Below are 25,848 nucleotides of genomic sequence, written 5' to 3'. Positions count from 1 at the left end.
AAGATTAGCCTTAACATTGAGATTAAACCTTTTAACAATCTCTTCCATTTAGTCGTTGGGGAAAGTGCTAACCAAGGTTTCATTGAAGAGTTGGATCTTGAATGATGGGTAGAACCTCTCCAACCTTTCTTTTGCTATCTGACATGAACTTTTTGGCTGTGGCAATGTTCTCCACATGTACCATTATAAATCATCCCTGGATGTGTTCATGCTGATACGCCTCCCAGTCTGGGTTATTGCTCTCATCTTCTAGCATATCCCACTTCAGAATCCTTCAGATTTGCTTAAAAACCTCATTCATCCGTCATATACTAGATTCCTTTTCTCTGAATTCTGATGGATAATCCCCAAAATCCTTACTCAACCCCCACCTTTTTTTTTTTTTTTTTTTGCAGTTTTAATCTCTAATTGGTATATTTGTCTGGATTCCATAATTAGATAATCTAGGAAGAGGATTGTATCTGACAGCCTATTTCCTACAGTAGATACTAGTTGATTGTCGGGGACAATTACATCATGTAGCAGGAATGACTTAGATGTGTGAAACCATATGCTGAAGGCCGGGAGCAATGTAAGGTCTAATTGGTTTAAAATGAAGTGGTATTTTCTACTTTTCCAGTAACTGAGTGGTTTTTCTTTTTCTCTTTCTTTTTTAACCATTTCTTCAGTCTGTCTTTAATTCACACATGTAGATTATAGCCAGATCATTTTCTCTTCCTTAATTTTGGTTCCAGACCAAAATTTTAGACTTTAATGCCGTTCATCCAGCTTTGTTCAACAATATTGCCTAAAGGGCAATTGCTATTTAGGATGTTTGTTTTATGTTCGTTAAGAGGCTGTTTTGTCAAACGGAGGGTCTAAAATATTTGTGTAACCCTTTCAATGAAAATTATGATATTTGGGAGCCAGGTTAATACTCATTTTTCCCTCGGGCGACAATAGTTAATAAATCCCCAAGTCTCCATTTAGATCGTTTGGTTCACAGGATGACAGAAGTCAGGAAACATTTTGGGTCATATCTCAGGGTCTCCTCACTGCCTAAGTTTGTGGCAGCAACGATATTTAGAAGACTAGACTTAATGTTTAATCCTCCAGTACTGAGGCAGGAAGGTAGAGAAGTTTTGGTGAGGAGCGTTATCCGAAAGATATTTTTGTAGTGGCCTATTAGGAAGGTTACTGGGAGCCTAAAGTAGGGACCTGCTCCAGATTTGTGAGTTCCATTTTAATTTCCCTTGAAAACCTTGATGTGGGCGGAGGCAAGAGCCTAGTTGTGCCGAGGGGCACCGCAAACCTGTCCATCAAGGGGATCGTCCGGGGTCTGTGCGCCCCTTTCCCCGCCCACCCATCATCTGGCTGCGCATGCGCCGAGCCGGCGGGCCGGAGAGTTGTCGGCTGGGAAATGGCGGCCACGGGCTTGGTCTCTGTGGCCACGGCTGCAGAGTACTCTGGCCCAGGAGCGTCGGGAGGGAACCTCTCCTCTAACTGTGGCCCAAACTCCGGGGCAGGTCCTGGTCCTGGCCCGGGCTCGTGGAGCCGCTCCCTCGACCGAGCGCTGGAGGAGGCGGCGGTAACCGGGGTGCTGAGCCTGAGCGGCCGGAAACTGAGGGAGTTTCCCCGGGGAGCGGCCAACCACGACCTGACAGACACCACCCGGGCGGGTGAGTGGGGCAGGGGGCATCCCTGCCGATCGGAGGCCCTGGGCGCGGCTGGAGGCCGCCCCAGCCGGTGAGGGGAAATCGCCAGTAGTTACAGTAACTGGTCCCGTAACTCCTGGATGGTTCCCGGGTAACGGGGAGAAGCTGACTGCCCCAACCCACCCAGCCCCAGAGCCTGCGGGCCAGACCCTGAGCCTGCGGCGAGGCGGACAGCAGCCTCTCGGGGAAGAGGCCCGTAGAGGATTGATGGGTAGTGTTTTACTCTCCTAGAAAATTAACTTCCCCAGCTGCTGAGGTAGACCCTTGCCCCGCCCCGGTTTCTACAGGCCCTTTCGGATTTGGGATGCCAAATTGACTTCACTAAGATTTGGGATTGTAGCGCGCTCTTAATAGATCAACTTAGCATTGGTCGCTGCATTGTCAGGAAAGTATGACTCTCAGCTCTGGCTTTTTTTCAGGAGTTTTTAATGTGAACCCAAACACTTTTAACTTTTCTTTCTCCTCTTCATCTAGCTGGCTTACTACAAGTATTTGTAAAAAATAATAGGAACCCACCTTCAGACTCCCATTACTTTCCTCTCTCCTCATGGCCACCACCAAGAAGTTGAAGAAAACTGTTTAGAAAAGATATGTAGATTGCCTACCCTATCTGTATTTAATGCTTTTTAGAAACAAACATTACTTTGTTTTATACATATTTCTGAACACAGATAAGGTAAGAAATGAGATATATTTGGTTTTCTTAGTTGGAGAGTACAATGTCTGGTGACTAAGGTGTTCAACGTGTTTCTCTTGTGTTTAAAATGTTGCTTCCTCAGGGGGTTGATTAAAAACAATCTATTCATTCTTATACAAATAAAAAGGAGGGAAAAAAATCCCTTACGTATAGTATAGTATGATGTACTTAAATATTTTATTTTCACACAGTGTATTTGCAGCCATAGAATGTGTAGTACTTTGTGTGTTATATTTATTACATTTTATTTATTTTATTTTAAAATCTCTTATTTAACACCTTTCCTATGTTTGTCCACTCTAAAGGTTGGTAAGTATTACATATGATTCACCCATGTTAGAAAAATAAACAGAACTGTTAAACTACTTCAAGAAACTGTTCTTTCCAAAGAAACTTCTGCTATCATGTAAAATGAAAATCAAATGCCTACTTGTTTAGCCTCTTATTGGAAACAGTTGTACTGAATATAGTTTGTATTTTTTAGTGAATGGTATTAAAATTAAACTTCCTTGCTAATGTAGATATGAACAGCCACTTGCCTTTTGCATGTGTTCTGAGAGACAACATCTAATATTGTCATTCATACCCAGATTTCATGATTCTGTTCAGGAAATTGCTATATGGCATATGGTTTAGGAGATGGGTAGCATAGTTATTTCATATTGGTGTGAGTCATTTCAATATTACTACATTAAGCCTGAAGTTAAAGAACAAGTTGATTCCAGGAGTTTATCTAGTTCGTTATCTTACCTGCTTTTAAATAGTTCTAGGACCAATGTCTTTTGCCTTTAAGAAATATGTTATTAACAAAGAAACCCAAGGGCATTTATGAAGAATAATAGGTAGTCCCAATGAATTTTTCCCTAACTATGCTCTGAATTTTTAGTTTATTATCCATACTTATTTTGTTACTTAATATTTTATAAACCAAATTATTTGTTGGTTGACATTTTATCTGGTCAAAAAGTAAACAAGAAAAGAAAAAGATTATGAGGTATTTTATAACCTATTAGACTAGATTCACCTCTAACATGTTAGAAATATCACTTATTAAGTATAAGAAGTCTTTGGCAGATCTTGGTAAATACAAAAATACTGAATTATTTTAAATAGATAATTTGATGTGAAAAACATCAATGATTGAGTTTTCACTGTTTACTATTCATTGTGGTAGGTGTTTTAAAATACATCTCCTTGTTAAATGCTTAACAACCAATGGATTAAATATTATTATCCCAAATTTACATATGAGGAATCACTCAGAGAGAGTCATATAAATAGTATTAGTGGTAGAATACTACCTGAATCTATCTTACTAATTTTCTCTCCACTGTACAACAGAGCCTTCTTACGTATAGATAGATATTATCATTCTTGTTTTTACAGATAATGAAACCAGAGTTTGGAGAGATAATTTGCTCAAAGACCTGTAGCTAATGTCCAAGGAAAGTGGTGTTAGCCAGGATTTGATGAAATCCTGTTTAACTCCAAAACTATAGTCTACCTATTACACTAGGTACTTTGAATTCAGACATAACTTATGTTAGCTAAAATGTTCTGTTTAGACCCTACAGGAAACTTAAAGCCAAGAAAATTATTTGAATGATATATTTATCAAAGTTACCACACAGTCTGTTCTTTTTTAATGTATAGAATGTATCTGGTGGAGCTGCTGTCTTTCAAGAGTTTTCATTTTAAGTAACAGCACATATTACCCATACTGTTTATAATTTGACATGATTAGAATTCATCATGCAACATTTTCTTAAGGTTTTTCCCTCCTGTTTGTTTTAAAAGGTAGATCTCTAGAAAGGGAGAAATATTTGGGAATGGATGACTTGATCTAGTGGACAAGGAATATTTTAAAAGAAATCACAAAAGACTTTTGGGGGCAGAAAGCTTGTAGCTTGGATTTAGGGAGGCAGAAATGAGAATGACAGCTATTCTAGGCAGTGGAATGAATCCCACATTGACACAGGGGTGTGGCCATGATGCAGGACTAGCCAGTCAGTGTAGTCCATCCCTCTGGCAACAGTGATGGTTCAGAGATGGACACATTTTCCAGTAAGCACACAAGAGTGTAAATTCTGAATTTTTTATTGGAACTATTGAGAAAGAGGCATACTTTGAACCCTGGGGTTTCTAAGAGAACAGAATATGAGTCTAGAACTTGGCAATAAATTGAAAGTGGAGCCAAAAGATGGAAGGAGTGAGGCCAAGTTCTCATGATAGTGTTTGAACCTTTGGATCTGTTTGAACCCTTGGATCAGTAGCCAGACCTTAAGTTAGTGGTATCCTTGGACTTTCAAATTATGCAAGCTAATAAATTCCCTTTCCTGCTTAATTTGAGTAGACTTTTTGATACAAAATAAGAGTCCTGACTAATATAGTGAGACTGCTCTTTATGAAGTTGTGGGGAGGCCAGTCTAATCAGAATAAGTGGTTCGATTAGAGAATATAAGAGCTACCTTTTGCATTTGAGGCAGCTAGATTATGGGTTTGGAGACAGGGAGACTAGTCAGTAGTCAAATGTCAAATGTTTATTGACTAAGGGATTTGGGCAGATGTAGATATACAAAGGGGACCAAAATACTCCCTGTCCTTGAAGAATTTAAGGGATCTAGTGGAGGAGTAAACAGCTGTAAAGATTTTGAGTTGTCTAATAATAATAAAACTTTTATGTGCAAGGCATTATGCTAGGTAATATAGTGGAAACAAAAATAAGAGAGTCTAATCTGTAAGCATTAAAAATCTAGTACTCTGGTTGAGTAGCTGTGATAACAGTCCAGGAATGAAAAACAGTCAGAGTTCATACTGGAAAATAAAAATGTATAAATGCTGACTGAATTTATTTATTTATTTATTTATTTATTTATTTATTTATTTATTTATTTATTTATTTATTTATTTATTTATTTATTATTTTGACATCAATGAGTAAATCCGTTTATCTCAGTCGATGGTATAGTGGTGCTGGGGCAAGACTGGAGAGTAGGCTGGACATCAGATTAAGGGCAGCATTGTGGAACAAATTAAAGGAAACCTAAACGACCATTGTGGGGGCCACCGGGAACCAAGAGTGGACAGGAGAACACCCGGTTTGATGTCATATGGTATGGACTGGACTGTATATAGTATTAGAGAAAGAAAAATAAGAAGACATCTTAGTATGTGACAAAGTAAAAAGGATCTACTCCAGATACTGACAGTGGGAAGAGAAAAATAAGGATGTATTTTATAGACCTTGTGAATGAATTTTTTTTTTAAAGAGACAGTGCATCAAAGATGACTGTGCTGTTAAACCTGGAGGACTAAAAAGATGGTAATGCTGCTGATAATAATAGTAACTAATGTGTATTGAACTGTTAGCATATTCCCAACTGTATATATAAAATGTACATATAACAACCATATGAGTTGTAAGTACTATTTTTAAAACCATTTTACACATGAAAAAAAGGAGACTTGAGATTAATCTGATCAAGGTTACACAACTAATAAGTAACGAAACTGGGATTCAAATTCAGATACATCTGATCCTAAAACTTGTGTTTTTGATCTCTAAGCCATACTGACAAAGAAATTTGGTACACAGTTTCTTCAGCTCGCCTGATACCTTTAAGAGGCTAGCACCACATCTAGTTAATTGTATGCAACACACAGAAATGTAAATCTGGGAGTTTAATAGTGAAGTTAGGGCTATAGCATAAAATTGAAAGAGTCATAATGGAGAGTTTATGAGATTCTTGGAGAAAGAGTGTGGAGAGTAGAAAAGCTGGGCACTGACAACTATGAAGTATACCAGCATTTAAAAAGCCAAGAAGAGGAATCAGCCTGAGGAAAAATCAGAAACAGAGTTTTCATAATGAAGCCTGTACTGGATAGAATTCAGAGACTCCTAAAGCCAAAGGAACTATAGTCACCACCTAAGTTATTTTACAGATGAGAAGCAGTCCAAAAGAGGTTAAATGATGCGTTTAAGAGTATATAGTAAGGTGGTGCTGTTTCACAGAAACATGGTTAAAGGTATAAGAAATTTTTTCTGAGTAGAAGGTAGAAAACAAGAAACCAAGGATCCAGTTGGTAAAAAGCCTATGGTTGGAGGCAGATGGGGGAGACTAAGATTATACAAAAAAACAAAAAAATTGAGAGGTAATGGGTAGGCCAAAGTAACACAGTCTTATTGAAGCCATGAGAATTAAGGCTTTCAAGAGTTGGATACTTATTTCCTAGGTAAAGAAGAATGAGAATTGCTTAAAAGACCATTTAGTTTTTCAAGGAAGCAATTGGTGACCCACAAAATTATGGTTTCGTTAGTCTTGGAAATATGCACTGGAGTGCCAGAGCTTAAGTGGAAATTATATTTTTTTTGGATCCTTATTTATGTATATTTTGTATCAACCACAGTAATATGTATGTGAATTTTTCTAGAGCAGTGCTGTCCAATTTGGTAGCTACTAGTCATAAGTGGTTATTAAAATTAAACTAAGTTAAAATTAAAAAATTTGGTTCCTCAGTTGTACTAGCCACATTTCAGTGCTCAGTAGCCACATGTGTCATATTGGACAGCACATCAGACAGACCTGCTGTGTGTCATTTTGGACAACACAGATAATAGAACCTTTCTATCATCACAGAAAGTATATGGGACAGTGATGCTGGGGCATACTGTCTAGAATAGAATTGACATTTTCTTCTGCATGATTTATTTTATAAATCATACTTCTTTTGGCAGTATTTTTCTATATCCATAATATAGTAAGCCACCATGGTAACTAGAACTGAAAACACCTTAATGATTGAGAGGGCAGAGGCAAATGGAGGGGGTAGCAGCAAATGGGGGCTCAGCCATAATATAAGATCTTTGCTAGTATCTTAGGGCTGGGAGAGGGGGATATATAATTTTTTCTTTTAGAAATAACCTTGTTAATAAAGACTAGCATTTCAGCACATCATCTTTGTTAATAAAGGCATTAGCTATATATTTGACAAATTTACCATCTACTGAGTATTATGCATTAAATTAGGAGCCTTCTAAGAGCTTTAGCAATGAGAAAAGAGTAGAAAACACCGAAGCGAGTTTATTTGATTACATCAGGCTGGTTCAATTTAGTGTACTTAAAAATCATTTCTTCTGATATTAAGAGTTATACGTCGTCATTGTGGTACAAATAATTATAAAGGAGACACTAAAGATCATAAGTAATTCCACTTAACAGAGATAACTGGTAGTGAACCCTGGTTTGAAATCTTCAAACATTTTCTTCATGAAATGTTCTTCACATTCTCACTTTTTAAAAAATTCAGAGGCTGTTTTATCTGATTTTTTCTTACTACATAAGATACAGTATCAGAAAATAGAAATCTATAGCCTAATTTTTAATAGTAGACCACTATAGATACTGTCTTTTAACTTACCTTATTGATGCACACTGGTATTATTTTTGACTTTCACTATTACAAATGATATTGCTGAGAATAGCTTAGTACGTATGTCTTAGCAGACTTGTTTAATTATTTTCTTAGGATAAATTCCTAGAAATATAATTAATTGGTTAAAAGGTACACACAACTTTAGGGTTTTTTAATACAGTTTTTAAAATTGTCCTTCCAGAAGGATTGTTCAACTTAGATTTATACCAGCAGTGCATGAGTTGTCTTCCATTTGCATCCACAGATCTCATTCATTTTGATCTATGTCAGTCTGATAGGTGAGAGATGCTATCTCCTTGTTCTGTATTCAGTGCAACTTGAGGAATATGATTTTTACTACAATAAGAAAAGATATATAAATACAAGGGGAAATATTTATTTTTTTCTAATTTTTCCTGTGACTTTTTGTCACAGAACCAGTTGATGACAAAGAATCAGAAGCTCTTTGTGCATGCATATAAACTCCTGTATATTTAATTTGAATTCCTTTGTAATTGTAAGAGTAATATATATTTACCATAGAAAATTTGGAAAAACAAATACACAAGATGGAGAAAGAAAAAAAAGGAATAATACTACTGCATTGATAAACCACTATGAACATTTTGACATATTCTTCCAAGTTTTTTTAATACATGTACGTATATATTGAAAAACATGGTATTAACTTTTTATAGTTTGTTTTCCTATCTCATAGTATATTAGAAATATGGTGTCATGTCTGTTAATATTTTCTTAGAATAGAATTTTAATGGCTGCAGAGTATTTAATTGTATTTTGTACTTAACCAGATCCCTTTACTGGGCATTTTAGACTATTTCTGATTTTTTATTGTTGTAAGTAAGCTATGAACATTTTCTATACTACTCTTTGCTTACATTTCTTTTTTAAAAAATATTTTATTTATTATTGTATTATTTAATTATTTTATTTTGGTGGAGGGGAGGTAATTAGGTTTGTTTATTTTTAGAGGAGGTACTGGGGATTGAACCCAGGACCTCATACATGCTAAGCACGTGCTCTACCACTTGAGCTATACCTCCCCCTCTTGCTCACATTCCTTATTATTTCCTTTGAATAAATTCCTAGAAATGGAATTGTTCTAACAAATTGTACACAACTTTCTAAACTTAAACTTAATTTACAAAGTTACAAAAGCAGTTTCTCATAGAAACAGTGTTACCTATTGTATGTAGCTTAACTAGGATTACAGGCCACCCACAAAAAAACCTATTTTTTTTTTCTAAACATGAAAGTCATCCTAACTCATTTATTTCATGCCTCTTTATACCTAAAGGCCATGATCTCCCACATCTCTCTCTGTAAAGAGTGTGTATATGTGTTAATGACACAGATTTTTATTGAAGTACCTCTAACCTCAGAGAAGGTCTGGGGTATAGAACTTGAAGTAGCCTCAGTAGGGAACTTGAAATTTGAAGACTTGGGATTTTCTTAAGGGTGCCACCCTATATTATATATTCATGTTTGTTTTAATACAAATCTATGCCTTCAAATTGCCATTAAGGAACACCAAGCCAAATCAGTTTCTGTACTGTTTATTCTGTTGTTTTCTGGAATCCACCCCCTGCCCCCATGAGTATCCCAGGTTTACAAGTATGGATGTAGTATTTTATGTAATACTACTCTTTGTAACAGTTTCTATGGAAGTATGCATATTAAATTGAAATACAGGATGCTAAGAACACATCTCAGGAAACGTTTATAACTCCCCTCCTCTCATAACTTTACTTTCTGTTTGGAATGAGAAATCTCATAGCTCTAATACAGTCTTATTCACATGCTTCTTCCTTTCTCTTCTGCATGAGGATCAGCTCAATTCTTATACTGGACTGACACAATAGGAAGGACTTTAAAAGATTTCTGTTGCTTATGTTCTCCCTGCCACCGTGACCCCCTGCAATAGCCCCTCTTTTATAAAGAGAGGCTGTTGGGTATAAAGGCGCCTGAAGTAAGATTTAAATTTATGTTTCAGGGGTAAAAATCTAGACTCAACTTTACTGGCATTGTTTTCTAAATAGGAAGGGTAGATAGTAGGATGGTGCTTCTAGGAGGGATGAGAAGATGAATCATAGATCACCACAAAACCAATATTGAGTCTAGAAGAATGGCAGCAGTGTTGGGGCAAAGATTTCCTAGGTTTCATTTCCTTTTACAGTGGCTGTATTTAGGGATGGATGGTTAATTAGTAATATTAATAATATTACTATTATATCATTATAACATGAACCATGACTTTTAAATAGTAACATACATGTTCATTATTTTTTCAGTTCATTTATGAAACAATTATTCCACTCAAGTTTGGAGAAAAATATATGGTAAATACAGTAATTCACACAAAGGGACATTATTTTGAGTTCCTGAAGCAGCCAGCAATATCAAATGCAATGCTACTAATTTTAGAATCCTAAACAACTCCTAAAAATTTAAGGTATTTCCTTACTTTTAACTTTCTTCCTTGTTCTTCTAAACTTCTCAATTTTTATTATTTGAAGGAAATCTTAAACCAAGGATTTTAACTGATTTATTAAATATATTTCTTACAAAAACTAGGTAATTGACTTTTCCATTAAAAACAGGTTTTAAAAAATGACCTGGAATCATAGAGAGTGAAAAGATAAGCCACATAGGGAGTGAAAAGAGATTTCCAATAAATACAACAAACATGGTTACCTGTAGGAGAGGGAAAATGTTAGAGGAAAGGGGGCAGTGGGTTAAGGGTGGATGTGTTTCTGAAGTACTGAAAATATTCTATTCTTTACCCTAGGTTCATCACCTATATGGGTGTTCACTTCATTTTTTTTAATTGTACATTTATGGTTTATTTACTTTATTTTCATTTACTTCTTTATTTAGTCTTACTTATTCATTAACTCATGTATTATTCATAGCACCTCTTCTTTTTTAACCTTCTCTTTTTCCTCCTTATCTCCCTGTGATCCCCCTTCCCCAATCAGGCACTTTTCTTGCTTCCCTAATACCTTGTTTACACTTTTCTACTGTCACAGTGAACGATACTGTCTTTTCTCATACTAGATTGGGAACTTCTTGAAGGAGATATATTAGTTTCCTCTTGCTGCATAACAAATTGCTCTAGACATACCTTAATAAAACACCTGTATTATCTTACAGTTCTGTAGGTCAGAAAACTGGACTCATTTGGACTCCTCATGGTCTCACAAGGCCAGAATCAATGTGTTGGCCAGACTGGACTCTTATATGGAGTCTCTGAGGAAGAATTTCCAGAATCATTCAGGTTTTGGCAGAATTCAGTTTCTTGCAGTTATAAAACTGAGGGTCCCATTTCTCTGCTAGTTGTCAGCTTTGGGGTGCTCTGGATGCTATCCACATTCCTTACGTAGCCCCCTCCACCTTCACACCAACAGTGGTGTGTCCTGCTTGGAATCTCTGACTTCTGCTACCAGCTAGAGGGCTCCTGTGATGAGATTGAGTATAGCCAGATTGTCTCTATTTTGCTTAATTCAGAGTCAATTGATTAATAATTACTTAGTTATAGCAGCAAAATCCCTTTTGCCACATAAGGAATATAATCAGAATATATTTCACATTTACAGTTACAAGGATTAGGGTGGGAGATCTTGGGGGCCATCTTAGGGTTCTGCCTACTATAGAGGGTTCTGTCTTACTTTCCTCTTATTGTACATCACCTAGTACAATGCCAAATACCCCTTGTTTATTGGATGGATAGATGGGATGGATGGGTGAGTGAATGAGAAGGCAAAAACAGGAAATGAAGAGCCTATTCACTTTCTTAGCTTTAGAAATAGTAACAACTGACTTCTGTGTGACTGGGTTTAATGAGGACCCTTGGGGCTTCAGTCATACAGTAGAATTCAGTCAAAACATTTTCAAGGATAATACCAGTGAATATAGTTCCCTTTTATATCAGAGTTAGGCATTCAGACCCTCATTAATTGGTGTCATAGAGGATAAGAGTGATGATGTTATGTGTGCTAAGAATTAGGACCCGAAAACATAACCAGTAGCAATTGAGAATTTTTAGGGGTTTGAAAAATTTCAAAATAGGGCCTCGATTTGCTAATAAAAGAGTAAAAAAATTTTAAACTCCTTACAGTAAAGTTGGCTTTCCATGTGTATTCAATATTTATAACTTTGATAATTATGCAAGTTTCAGTTATCTAAGGAGAATCTTAGCCTGGTAAATATGTGATCCTTTTCTAGCTTAGTAACATTGTGATTTCTGGTCATCTGTCATCAAATGACAGACCATAGTCTGTTGATTCTCAAACTTTAATGTGCATAAAATCACCTGTGACACTTAAAAAAAAATGTACATTCCTGGGACCAGACCCTAGAGAGTCTGATTCAGGAGTTCTGGGGTGGGGTCCATTAAGCTTCATTTTTAAGAAGCAGTCTGATGGTTCTAGGTGCAGGTGGTCTAAGAAATTCTTCCATAGACTTTGCTGCTTTAAAATTAATTTAGAAAAATAGTAATTTTTCACTTCTAAAGATATCTTGATTAGGTAAGCTAAAGATATTATTCAGCTGAAAATGTTTTGGGGTGGATATAGCTCAGTGGTAGAACACATGTTTAGCATGCATGAGGTCCTGCGTTCAATCCCTAGTACCTCCTCTAAAAATAAGTAAATCTAATTACTTCTCCCCCTCAAAACAATTTTTTAAGTATAAAACACATACTTCATTTTGTAAAATTGAGCACTTTGATATAGAATAAACACTTGAAAGATTGGTTTATTTGTTTTTAAGGTACTGTCACTGAAGAACTGTGTTGTTAAAGTTACAGATAGATAACCAATTTACATGAAAAAATAAACTATGAAAATTGAGCATGTATGGTTAGTCAGGATCTTGGTTATGAGCGACAGAAACCAACTGTGGTTATGACTAGCCCACGAAATCTCTGGGAGGACTGGAAAACCAGGCTGGAAGGATAAGTAACCAGGAATAATGCCCAAAATCATGTGACAGAACTTGTCCTGTGAAGACATCGCTAGCATTGCCACTGGGGATAGACACTTCAACGTGTACCACCACTAGAGATGATGGACACTCTACACCAGTGCTGGAACTAATGCCACCACTGTCTGTGGAAATAGGGGTGTATATTACCACTCTGCTTTCAGTTCAAGGTTAGGGGAGGATGTGTCTGCTTGGGGGAACCTAGATCATGTGCCTGTGCCCCTAGCCACGAGAGAGGTCAGGAAAGCAAACATACTGTGTGGCATTTTTCAGCTTCTGTTGAGGAAAGAAGTCTGTTTCAGAAAGTATTGGATTCCTCGAACATGGGAATAGTGTTTAGATCCTGGGCAGCCTAAAAAAATGGCATATGTCTAACTACAAGTTGTATTTAATGGTTAAATCAAGTGAACAGTTGGACCTTCATTGGAGAATATAATTATTGATGCACAGTAATCAATATATATGATGCAGTAGGCATTTTACTGATTGTAATTAGTGTAGCTTTTCTACAACTAAACGTTTCATTTCTTTGTTTAGTTGGGAGTGAGAAGGAAAAGATTATTAATTAGATTCTTTTCAAGGAGTACCTTCCGTTTCTCTTTTCTTTCTTTCTTTTTTTTTTTTATTCTGAGAGTACCTTCAGTTTCTTTTTAAGATCTGAAGTATGCATTAATTTGAGGAGAAGGATGAACAGTCCTTCTACTTCGTATCATTTCAAGTGTCTGCTGTGTCCCAAATCCCAATAACTAGGAACAGTATTCCATTGCATTTTAGCCAGTAATCCCTAATGTAAGATATTTTTAACAATGTACGGTTACTTATATATTATGTGCATATACTAATTTACTAAAATTATATGTATTATAAAATAGACATAGACATAAATACAAAATTTAAAGAAAGTAAACAAATGGAAATAAAAGTTGTAATGTTTTTCTTCCATCCTTTGGTGGGTCATTTTATGTATCCCCTGGATAGCAGGCTCATGTTCCTCCCTTGGAGACTACAGAATCAGACAGTGTTTAGCCTCTTAATGATGTTTAAGCAGGAGAAAGGGAATTTAATGTTAAGTATCTGCGAGCACTGTAGGCTCTACTTTGAGGCAGTATGGGAAATGAGAGACTGAAGTATGGAGTTCAGGGTTAGAAAGTGGTGCCCTGTTCAAATGGAAAGGATTTTAGAAGACAAAGACTTAAGGAATTTCTTGAAGCAGTGCTATAGATGACAAGGGATTCCTTTCGTAGCATATACAAAACAAGCCAGTGTGTATATGAAATGGGAGGTGGGATAGTTTTAATGTTTAAGCTGTTCCCAGGGATTTGAAGAGGTGGGTTTGGGTGTGGTAGAGAGAATGTCACTTTGGGAGTAAGATTTGGATGTTTCTTCTCTGGCTGCTTTTAAGATTTTTTTTTTCCTTTGTCTTTGATTTTCTGCAGTTTGATTATGATGTGGCTTTCTTTATATGTATCTTACTTGAGGTTTGCAGAGCCTCTTGCCTCTGTGGATTGAAAAATTCTTGGTGGTTATTTGGTTTCAGTAACAGTTTTTCTGTTTTCTTGGTTGATAAATACTATTCAAAGTCATATTTATCCTTTTTGTTATGATTCGCTTTTCCTAGGATTCTACCATTATATAACATCTTTGAAATTTTCAAGTTGATCTATGGGTCTATAAAGTTTTGCTATTAAAAGTGTGATTTGTAGACCAGCAACATGGCATCACCTAGGATTTTATGAGAAATGCAGAATTTCAAATCCCATCCCAGAATTAGAATCTGCATTTTAATAAGTTCTCCAGGTAATTATGAGAACATTACAGTTTGAGAAGGACTGCTCTACAGCTAATCAGGTGACTGAGGTTGCTCTTTTTTTTCCAGAGGGTCTCTGAGTTAAGTAAATAGTTGAACCCAGTTATTCTAACCCCATGCCACATAGGCCAACCAAATTGAGCACTCTCAACATCAGTCTGTTTTAAAAAGAGAAAAGTATACAGTAGGCAAAGAAGAAAGTTACACCATCACTTACCTTGTTCCTAGGATATAATATGCTCATGATTTGGGCATAACATGGTTATGTATATGGTGAGAGTCAAATGTGATGTTAGCAAGTCCTTTTGGACTGTGTCTTGGCTCAGCAGGGCTGCTGCCAAAGTTATGCAGAAAAGGTTAAAAAAAAAAGCCTTAGTATGTCATCCTGTTGGTGCAGTAAGGATCTCAGCTTATGCAGAAACCCCAACCTGTGTCCACAGCTCAATCTTCCTGTGTTTTTTTGTCCCCACTTCTAATGAGGATTGGGACTTTCTACCCAAAATTGTAATACCAAAAGCAGGTCTTTATTAGTGCACTAGTATTTGCATTATAGGGGTCCTAGAAAGAGAAGAGAGAAAGAACCTGAGAAAAATTTTGAAGAGATAATAACCGAAAACTTCCCCAACTTTGGAAAGGAAACAGTCACCCAAGTCCAGGAAGCACAGAGACTTCCACACAGGATCAACCCAAAGAGGAACACACCAAGGCACATAGTCATCAAACTGACAAAAATTAAGAATAAGGAGAAAATATTAAAGTTAGCAAGAGAAAAGCAACAAGTAACATACAAGGGAACTCCCATAAGGTTATCAGCTGATTTTTCAGCAGAAACTCTACAGGCCAGAAGAGAATGGCAAGATATATTTAAAGTGAAGAAAGGGAAAAACCTACAACCAAGAATACTCTATCCAGCAAGGCTTTCATTCAGATTTCATGGAGAAACCAAAAGCTTCACAGATAAACAAAAGCTAAAAGATTTCAGCACCACCAAACCAGCTTTACAACAAATGTTAAAGGAACTTCTCTAGTCATAAAACCATAAGAAAAGAGAACAAAATGAAGAAAGAGAGAGAGATTAAAAAAAGACCCATAAAAGATTGCTTTGTCAGTTTGGGGTCTTTTATGGTTCCATATAAATTTTGGAATTGTTTGTTCTAGTTCTGTGAAAATGTTGTGAGTACTTTGACAGGGATTGCATTGGATCTGTAGATTGCTTTGGGTAGTACAGCCATTTTGGTAATGTTGATTCTTCCAAGAGCACAAGATAATCTTTCCATTTCTTTGTATCATCTTCAGTTTCCTTCATCAGTGTTCTACAGTTTTCAGAGTATAGATAATCTCCTTGGTTAAGTTTATTTCTAGGTATTTTTGATGCAATGGAAATGTTTCTGTCAGTTTTAAAATTCTGGTTTTTGAAGTGGGGAAAAAAAGTGAATGAAGGGTTGCAAATGGCAAAATATCCTTCTTTCTTATGGGTGAGTTGTATTCCATTACATACATATGCTGCATCTTCTTTATCCATTCATCTGTTGATGTGCACTTAGTATGCTTCCATATCTTGGCAATTATAAATAATGTTGCTGTTAATAGTGGGATGTATGTATCTTTTTGAATTAATTCTTATTTTGTGGTTGGCTTTATTCCTTTGATAACTATGTAAGTTTAAAAAGCTAAAGCTCTAAACGCTCTTAGAAATAATGAACAGTACATATATGTAAATTTAAATAATATGTGCAGTATATTGTGTATATGTATTTACATGCAATGAATTGTATATGTGCAGCCAAAGTGTAACAGTTGTACCTAATAAAACAGAAAAATGAAAAAAAAAAGTAGGTCTTCATTTCTCATCGATATATTTGTTTTTCATATTTGCTTTAGAAGCCTAATTAGTGCTGGTTCAATTGTTCATCTTGCTTATGAAGACACTGTTTAGTAACAATAGGAACTAAACATTCTTGAGGTCAGATCAACAGTGACTGGCACAGGTTTATTAATTTTGCTGTCTTATCATAGTACTTGCAATTTGTAGACACTTCTTTATTTTCCAACATAAGATAATGACAAATACAACTTAAAGACTTATTTTCTGTAGAATTTATGTCTTGACTATCCTCTCCTTTTGTCACAAAAGGAGAATTTTTCATGATAGGTATTGATTTCTTCATAGCACCTTTCATGTTACCTTTCCTTTTTAGGATCCTTCTGGACTTAAAGATCTCTTAGAGATTCAAGAACTTTATAACTGGCTCTACATTTTGTATACAGTACTCATATGTCACTACCTGAACCCTTCATGGGTGGGAGCCCTCCTCTTGAGAGCTGAGAACTTGAAAATTGCATTCCAAGAACAAAAAGATTTTCTAGATCCATCTCATTTCCCTCTCCCCCAAATAGCGCATTTGTTATCTTTAAGCAGTCTTGGTTCCTTTTAGTGAGCAATAGGATACAGGATTACAGTCTGTCTATTGCAGCCTCCTTTTATACTACTTCATGTGACAACTGATACCAGACAGGATGGCATAAGGGACAACTTAGATAATTTATGTGAAGTAGTAGGAGCCTTTCAAAGTCATGAATGTGGACAATTTTAACTCTCATTTGACTTAATTTTTTTCTTACTCTAATATTAAAACTTTCGGTTGATTTGCATTTATGTTTTAAACTGAGTTACTATCTTTTCCTTTCCTTCATACCCAGTGTAGTCATATTTTAGGTACCATGTTACTATATGTTATTCTACCAAACTTATAATTAAAGTATTATCAAAAGTTTCAGAAATATTGACATTTAAATGCCAACTTTTGATGCTCATTTTCAATAAATCTCATTATATGATGTCATTGATCCTGTATATTTGAAGGCTCCTAAATTTAACTTCCTTAGTTTCCTCAGTGTACTTAGTCTGATTTCATATGTGTATCCAGCAGATTAATCAAGACCAATTTCACCAAAGATTTATCTTCTTCCTCTAAACAAAGGAATATTTATAATCTATATGCTTAATGACTTTCTAGCAAAATGCATTTGAACTAAGATATCTAGTAATTTAACAGCTATTACTTAAATTCAGTATAAGATAACAATTATCAAGATAAGTAGTATGAGTTATTTCATATAATCTGTGTCTCAGTGAGGGTTTATGGTTTTTGCAAATTATGAAATATCCTTTGCTGTCTTATATTATGCTGCCTTGTCAAAAAGGCAATTTTTTGCTTTGCCAGGGTTCTTGGTGTGACTCATAACTTTCCATTTTTCTTTAACTTGTTGGGTTACTATTATCTTTAGAGTATGTATCAAAAGTTTGAATTATTTTTATTTTCGTCTGTTTTCTGGAGGAAGAAACCTTACTGCAACATAGAACTATATTGCAGTTACAACTTCATGATAATACAGAGTTCAAGTTTCTTAGTATATTTTTTCTAAATGTGGCAAACACAAACACACAGAGTTAATTACAGAATACTAATCATTTAGTTTCTCTTGGAAAATAGAAAGAAAAAACCCTATTGCTCTTAATAGCAAACATTCAAATTATTGTCTTAGACTAGAAATCCTATACCTTCTCTGCCAATATGCAATTCTTTTGGGCTTACCATAGCTTACACATAGAGCACTGGTTCTCAAAATGTGGCTCCTAGACTAGTAGCAACAGCATCACATGGAAAATTGTTTGAAATACGTATTATTGGGTCTCACCCCAGACCTGTGGTATCAAAAATTCTGGGCACAAGGCCTAGCAATCTGTGTTTTAAGAAGCCTTCCAGGTCAATCTGATGCATACTAAAATTTGATAGGCATTGCCATGGAATATACAAAATCTCCTGATAATTATATAATTATTTTTAAAAAACTTCTCCATTAAATTCACAACATCAGTTATTTTTGACAGTTTACAAACGAAAGAATTTATCTAAATTCTAAAGCTGCAGTTTTGAAGGGCCAGTATTTTAAAATCTTCATTGATACAACTTTGCATTTGGAAGTCCTAGTGCATTGCTTGCTGCTGTATGGAAACTTTGTTGTATCATTCCCCCTACCGTACTTCTTTTAAAACTGAAAACTGCCTTTCACTTTTTAGGAACTGTTGAGTGGTGGGAGGAGAGTAAAACTGATCACAATATAAGAACATTTTGTTAAAAGTTTTATTAAATACTTCTTAAAAATTATAGTAATATTCCCCCAAGAAAATAAAGGAATAAAAATTCCAAGAGATACTGAAAAGCAGGCCAGGGAGCATGTGTAAGACTTAGAAAAGTAGCCCCTATCTCTTTCCATTATAACTTTTCAGCCTTTCTATGTTTTAAGATGTGAAGGAAAGTCCAGTCTATTAACATAGCAGGATACAAGTATACCGTAGTTATATAGCCTATAATTCCTATGAATCTTAAAGATAACATTTAGTAAGAGTCTCTATCTGAAGAATAATTTAATGATGCTGTATAATATCAGTATTAAATAGTATCTTTAAAAATCCTGATTTTTACTGGGATAGTGGAGCTGCCTGTTAATCATGTACCTGTTTTTCAGCATTTAAAAATAATAATTTATAGTATAATAGTGTTTTGTGTAAGTATATTTATGCATGGGCTTTGAATTCAGAGAAATCTAGATTTGAATTTCAGTTCAGTCACTTACTAACTTTGTGTGACCCCAAGGCATGTTTCCTAACCTTCCTAAATGGTAGTTTCCTCATGTGCACAGTGCCTACCTCATAAGGACATTTTGTTGATTGAACAAGATTGTAGCCATATGGAACAATTAACAAATGTTCCCATGCTTATGTGTAAAACTTAGCTTCGTTTATTTTCTCCTTTCTTTTCTTTCTCCTGCTTACTTCAATGCCTTATTGTTATTTATTTATTTAGTTATTTATTTAGTAAAATTATATTTTGTGCCTATGTCTCAGGCACTGTTCTAAGCATGAATATAGCTTTTAAAAATAGAGAGCTTTTCGAAGTATGATTTTTGAATCTAAAATAAACCAATTCCAGTTTGTTGCAAAATTCCTTCAATTGTTTCTGTCTTGTTTTACATATCATTATGGAGTCATAAAATATATATAACAAGATTAAATTGATATATTGTACTGCTGTGGTTCCAAACGTGCATGTCCCCCTCCAATATAGAAGATAAAGGTGGTTGATTGGTTATTACTGGTAGTTGGTATCATGTTTTCCCAGAGCTTTTGTTGAAGTTATTTTTTTGTATGTATGATTTATTTTCTCCTTATTGTATTTTAAACATTTTGTTTTACTTTGAATTTTTGGATTATCATTTTAAGGATCTCTTTTAAAATTTCTGAAGAAATTCTTTTCTTTTTTTTTAAACTTTTTTTTATTGAGTTATGGTCATTTTACAATGTTGTGTCAAATTCCAGTGTACAGCACAAGTTTTCAGTTATACATGAACATATAAGTATTCATTGTCACATTTTTTTTTTTTGCTGTGAGCTACCACAAGATCTTGTATATATTTCCCTGTGCTATACAGTATAATCTTGTTTATCTATTCTGCATATGCCTGTCAGTATCTACAAATTTTGAACTCGCAGTCTATCCCTTCCCACCCCTTTCCCCCTTGGCAACCACAAGTTTGTATTCTTTGTCTATGAGTCTGTTTCTGGTTTGTATTTATGTTCTTTTTTTCTTCTTTCTTTTTCTGGCTTACTTCACTTAGAATGACATTCTCCAGGGACACCCATGTTGCTGCAAATGGCATTATGTTGTCATTTTTAATGGCTGAATAATATTCCATTGTGTCTTTTTTATGGCTGAATAATATTCCATTGTATAAATATGCCACATCTTCTTTATCCAGTCCTCTGTCGATGGACATTTAGGCTGTTTCCAAATCTTGGCTATTGTAAATAGTGCTGCTATGAACATTGGGGTGCAGATGTCATTTTGAAGTAGGGTTCCTTCTGGATATATGCTAAGGGCAGGATTCCTGGGTCATATGGTAAGTCTATTCCTAGTCTTTTGAGGAATCTCCATACTGTTTTCCACAGTGGCTGCACCAAACTGCATTCCCACCAGCAATGTAGGAGGGTTCCCTTTTCTCCACAGCCTCTCCAGCATTTGTCGTTTGTGGACTTTTGAATGATGGCCATTCTGACTGGTGTGAGGTGATATCTGACTGTAGTTTTGTTTTGCATTTCTCTGATAATTAGTGATATTGAGCATTTTTCCATGTGCCTATTGATCATTTGTATTTCTTCCTTGGAGAATTGCTTGTTTAGGTCTTCTGCCCAGTTTTGGATTGGGTTGTTTGTTTTTTTCTTATTAAGTTGTATGAGCTGCTTATATATTCTGGAGATCAAGTCTTTGTCGGTTTCATGATTTGCAAAACTTTTCTCCCATTCCGTAGGTTGTCATTTTGTTTTACTTATGGTTTCCTTTGCTGTGTAGAAGCTGGTAAGTTTAATTAGGTCCCATTTGTTTATTCTTGCTTTTATTTCTATTTCTTGGGTAGACTGCCCTAGGAGAGCATTTTTGAGATGTATGTGAGATAATGTTTTGTCTATATTTTCTTCTAGGAGGTTTTTGTATCTTGTCTTATGTTTAAGTCTTTGATCCATTTTGAGTTTATTTTTGTGTATGGTGTATGGAGTGTTCTAGCTTCATTGATTTATGTGCTGCTGTCCAGTTTTCCCAACACCATTTGCTGAAGGGACTGTCTTTACTCCATTGTATATTCTTGCCTCCTTTGTCGAAGATTAGTTGACCAAAAGTTTGTGGGTTCATTTCTGGGCTCTCTATTCTGTTCCATTGGTCTATATGTCTTTGTACCAATACCATGCTATTTTGATTACTGTAGCTCTGTAATATTGTCTGAAGTCTGGGATAGTTATTCCTCCAGCCTCTTTCTTTTTCTTCAGTAATATTTTGGCAATTCTAGGCCTTTTTTGGTTCCATATAAATTTTATTATGATTTGTTCTAATTCTGTGAAATATATCCTGGGTAATTTGATAGGGATTGCATTAAATCTGTAGATTGCCTTGGGCAGTATGACCATTTTAACAATACTGATTCTTCCAATCAAGGAGCATGGGATATCTTTCCATTTTTTAAAGTCTTCTTTAATTTCCTTAATCAGTGTTTTATAGTTCTCCATGTATAAGTCTTTCACCTCGTTGGTTAGATTTATTCCTAGGTACTTTATTACTTTGGGTGCTATTTTAAAGGGGATTGTTGCTTTACTTTCTTTTCCTGTTGATTCATCATTAGTGTAAAGAAATGCAACTGATTTTTGTACATTAATCTTGTAACCTGCTACCTTGCTGAATTCTTAGATTATTTCTAGTAGTTTTTGTGTGGACCTTTTAGGATTTCCTATATATAGTATCATGTCATCTGCATATAGTGACACTTTTATCTCTTCTTTTCCAATTTGGATCCCTTTTATTTCTCTCTCTTGCCTGATTGCTGTGGCTAGGACTTCTAAGACTGTGTTGAATAGGAGTGGTGATAGTGGGCAGCCTTGTCCTAGATTTTAGTGGGAAGCTTTTGAATTTTTCACTGTTGAGTACTATGCTTATTTTAGCTATCTTTAGATTTTTTTATTACTTAAAGTAAGAAGCTATCAAAGAATACCTTTATGTTTGGCAGCAAATTTTCCATAATTAATAATCCCTTGTATTTATAAAATACCTTTTTCCAAAGAACAACGTTCTCATTCTTTTTCATTACACAACTTTTGTATTTCACAATAAAGTGACTTATGTATCATCCCAGCCCAACATATGTCACCAACAATATAAGTTTAGAACCCAGGCCTCCAGACTAGGAAGATAGTTCTCTTAGCAAAATTAAATTAAGAGTTCTAAGTTTGATTTAATTTTTGACTGCTCTTGTTAAATTTGTTTAATATTTTTATTACGGCCCAGCTTTAGAAATATGTACCAAAATTTTATCAGCCTACATACATTTTTCAGCATCCCACACTCCTAGGATGATTGAAAAACATCACTGTCGGGGGAAGCAGGAAGCTATTTTTCCAGTCATTCAGTATACATTATTGCTTTGCTGGGTAATGTGTATGCAAAATGATAAAGCATGGTGTGTGGGCCTTCTTAGACTCTAGCATCCTTGATAGCTTTTCCAGTAAGACTTTTTTTGTTTGTTTGTTTATTGAGCACTCAGCTCCAAACATTGACTGCCCTAGGTTCTGGCACAACTTCCAGACAGTAGACAGAAGGTAGAAAAAATACATTATGGTGTTATAGAAATGAAACCTTTACTCTGGCAGTAGGAATTCACATTTCAAAAGCTGATGATTGTCAAGCTGATCTAAAAGACTTTATGAGAATGCAAAAATAGTTGCTTCTTTTTAAAAACAATTTCTAAAATAAAATTTGTTTTTGCTTTAAATAGCCTTTCATGTTAATAAGCAAAGTATGTAATTGATTATTTTTGATTGATTCTCTTTAGAATGTGCTGGCAGACAACATTCTAAGCAGGAGAAAAAAGGGATAACTGTACCATAGTTTAAATGAAATGAAAGTATAGTGTTTCAATGAAAAATAAAAATCCATTAACCTAGATTCAATTGTGCTGAAAATTGATGGCATTGCTTACATTTTGGAACCTTGTCACTTATTAGTCACAAAGTTAAGTACTAGTTTGGGGTCAAGGGGAGCCTCTTGAGATAATAAAAAAAATTTCACTGTAATGGAAAAGAATCTGAAAATATATGTGTGTGTGTATATACATGTGTATATATACATATAACGTGTGTGTGTGTATATATATAACTGAATCACTTTGCTGTGTACCTGAAACTAACACTGGAAATAAATTACACTTCAAAAAAAATTTAAACATACACACACACAATCCTCAAAGTTGCTGGAAACATCTTGTTTTAAGTTGTGAAGGAATAATGATCAACAAAAGCATTTACATAAAATCAGTATTTAGCAATTTTATAAATCTACTGTAAAATAAAAGTTTGGGTTTTGAACAAAATTTGAACATTTCAGTATAAACAGTAAGACCAAATTGCTGTTTAGTAGGAGCCTCGGAAACATTGGGTATCATTAGTAGCTAGAGTATACAGGATTACCATTGTGATATTTGAAAACTACATTAGAACTCCTCGGTTAATTAGTTTTATAGAATGACTGAACTATAGAATAAAAATGTTGTTTGAGTATCACTTTGTTTTAGTCCTTTTGTTAAATAAAATAACTTGTCACTTTTACCAGTAAATCCTCAATTTGATTTCACAGTTACACTATGAAGAAATGATTTTTGGAAAGCTGATTAAAATTTTAAATAGGGTAGTGATAATACATTTGGCCACAATTTAAATTCTGCATACATTTTAGGGAGAGTTTTACAGGAATGTTAAGTTTTGAACAAGTGCTTATTTCATGCATTTAAAAATAAAGTTAGGGCAAGCACTTTTTTAAATGGGCAAATATATGTTCAAATTAAATACTAAACCAGTAAAGGGATTCCATCATGAAAGAAGACTGATGATGCAATCTCAAGTACTGACAGAAATTAAGCCCACTACAGCAAATTAAAAATTCAGAATTGAAATTCTTTCATTACAACTGAAATTGTCAAAAAAAATTTTTGATTAAATAGTCTGAACTGAGATTTAAATATTTTCATTTTATGGTGTTTGTTGAGGATGTAATATGCCTAACAATACATTTCTGTGAAATTAAGTATAAATACAGGACTGGAAATAGGTTTAAAACATTTCATTAGAGATCAAAAATCAAACCCCCATGTACCAAAAAATATTAACAGTTTATTAGGAATTCTTCCCTTTCTTACCTGTACTGGTATTTCAGATGAAAGTACAGTATAATTGGAGCAAAGGATACAAATTCTGTCGGTTAGAAATAATCTGGTTTATGCTAAGGGAAAAACAATAACAGCAACAATAGAAAGCCTTTTTCTTAAGCAAACATGCGATCATGAATTTCTCCAGCTAGACCCTTGGTCAATCTTTTTATAATAAAAAAGGCATTAATCTTTTAATGAAAAAGGAATATATAGAAATCCTTAGGTTTTGGAATGTATAGAAACTTTAGGTTTCTATATGTTACTTTTTCATGTCTATATATGCAGTTCATATATTAATATTCACTGATATTTTAAGATGGGAAAACAAGTTACTTCTAACAATTTATATTTCCAATAACATGTTACTATGTTAAAAAGATTTGACAGTGTGTTCATTTAACCTGGTGATCTCAATTTCAACAAATGTCTATTAGCAATGAATTAAACCTTATTGTAAAGAAATTCTTTATAGTATTATGACCAGAGTTTCTAATCCTGGAGAAGGCCACAGTGAATTAGCCATACATGGTGCCATTAAAGTTTGTTGTGATGAGATTATAATAAATTTGTTCAGAGTGTTCGTAAAGTTTTGACTTTTAAGGTGCTATAGAGAAACATAAAAAAATGTCATTGTATCATTTAAAAATTTGACTGTTTTGACCATAATCTATATTTTTAATTTTCTAACTGATTAAAACGAAGATCTGCCTCATAATGAAGCACATTGTGGCATCTCTATAAATGCTGCTATGTGAAAGTAAAAATAAGGAAAATTAGTTGTGATAGTCACATTTGGAGCATTCATAGAAAAATATGTATTCCCTGAATTAGTCTTGTCAGGTAGTCGTCACTCAGGATGAATCCCAATATTATAAACAAAAATGAGGTGCTAATGGATTTTTCTCTACCTATTTCCAACACTCTACTTCAGTTTTGTCAGTTAGGTCAATGACACCTCCTTTTAAAATGTACCTTTAATTTTTTTCTCTTTTTTCAGTAATGACACCATAGACATGGTGGTCTGAATTTTCAAACTCTTAAGACAGAACACTTAAAATTAGCATCAGGCTGCGATTTTGAAATATTTTCAGTCCTTGACTTTTTTACTATGTACCCTTGTACACTTCCCATTATTTGCTTCCTCTGAGGAATCAAGAGATTTCTTCAAGGCCCTTGCTTTCTGAAAAGGAATAGTAATTTTATAACAAATTATTTGTTTTTTTCTTTCTACCCCTCCATCAGCTTGGCAGTGGTCAAAGCCCTGACTCTACTAGTCCTCTGACATCATACCAGCAGGAAGGTGGAGAGTAACAACTGGTGGTTAGAGGTGGAAGTCCAGGTTCTCCAGACTGTCTCCACTGATTCTACATGGTGGGGAGTGGGACCACATTACCTTCCAGTAGGCATGAAAGCCCTGGCTTTCCACTTGT

The 25,848-nt window shown here is 34.9% G+C and overlaps 1 protein-coding gene across 9 annotated transcripts in view; it reads left to right on the top strand.

Moving 5' to 3' along the window:
* Positions 1-790: 790 nt before the first annotated feature.
* Positions 791-25,848, top strand: part of LRCH3 (leucine rich repeats and calponin homology domain containing 3) — a 109,754-nt gene continuing 84,696 nt past the window's right edge. The window contains exon 1 of one of the 9 annotated variants that reach the window (XM_010959343.3): positions 791-1,658. In XM_010959343.3, the coding sequence (XP_010957645.1) occupies positions 1,400-1,658 (259 nt within the window). In that variant the 5' untranslated portion in view covers positions 791-1,399. The remainder of the gene's footprint in view (positions 1,659-25,848) is intronic. The other 8 variants (XM_010959342.3, XM_010959344.3, XM_010959346.3 and 5 more) reach the window with 8 other exon arrangements.

This window comes from Camelus bactrianus, chromosome 1, assembly GCF_048773025.1.
Source record: "Camelus bactrianus isolate YW-2024 breed Bactrian camel chromosome 1, ASM4877302v1, whole genome shotgun sequence".
Classification (NCBI taxonomy): domain Eukaryota; kingdom Metazoa; phylum Chordata; class Mammalia; order Artiodactyla; family Camelidae; genus Camelus; species Camelus bactrianus.
Note: the sequence above shows the minus strand (reverse complement) of the source record. Positions and strands in the feature narration are given on the sequence as shown.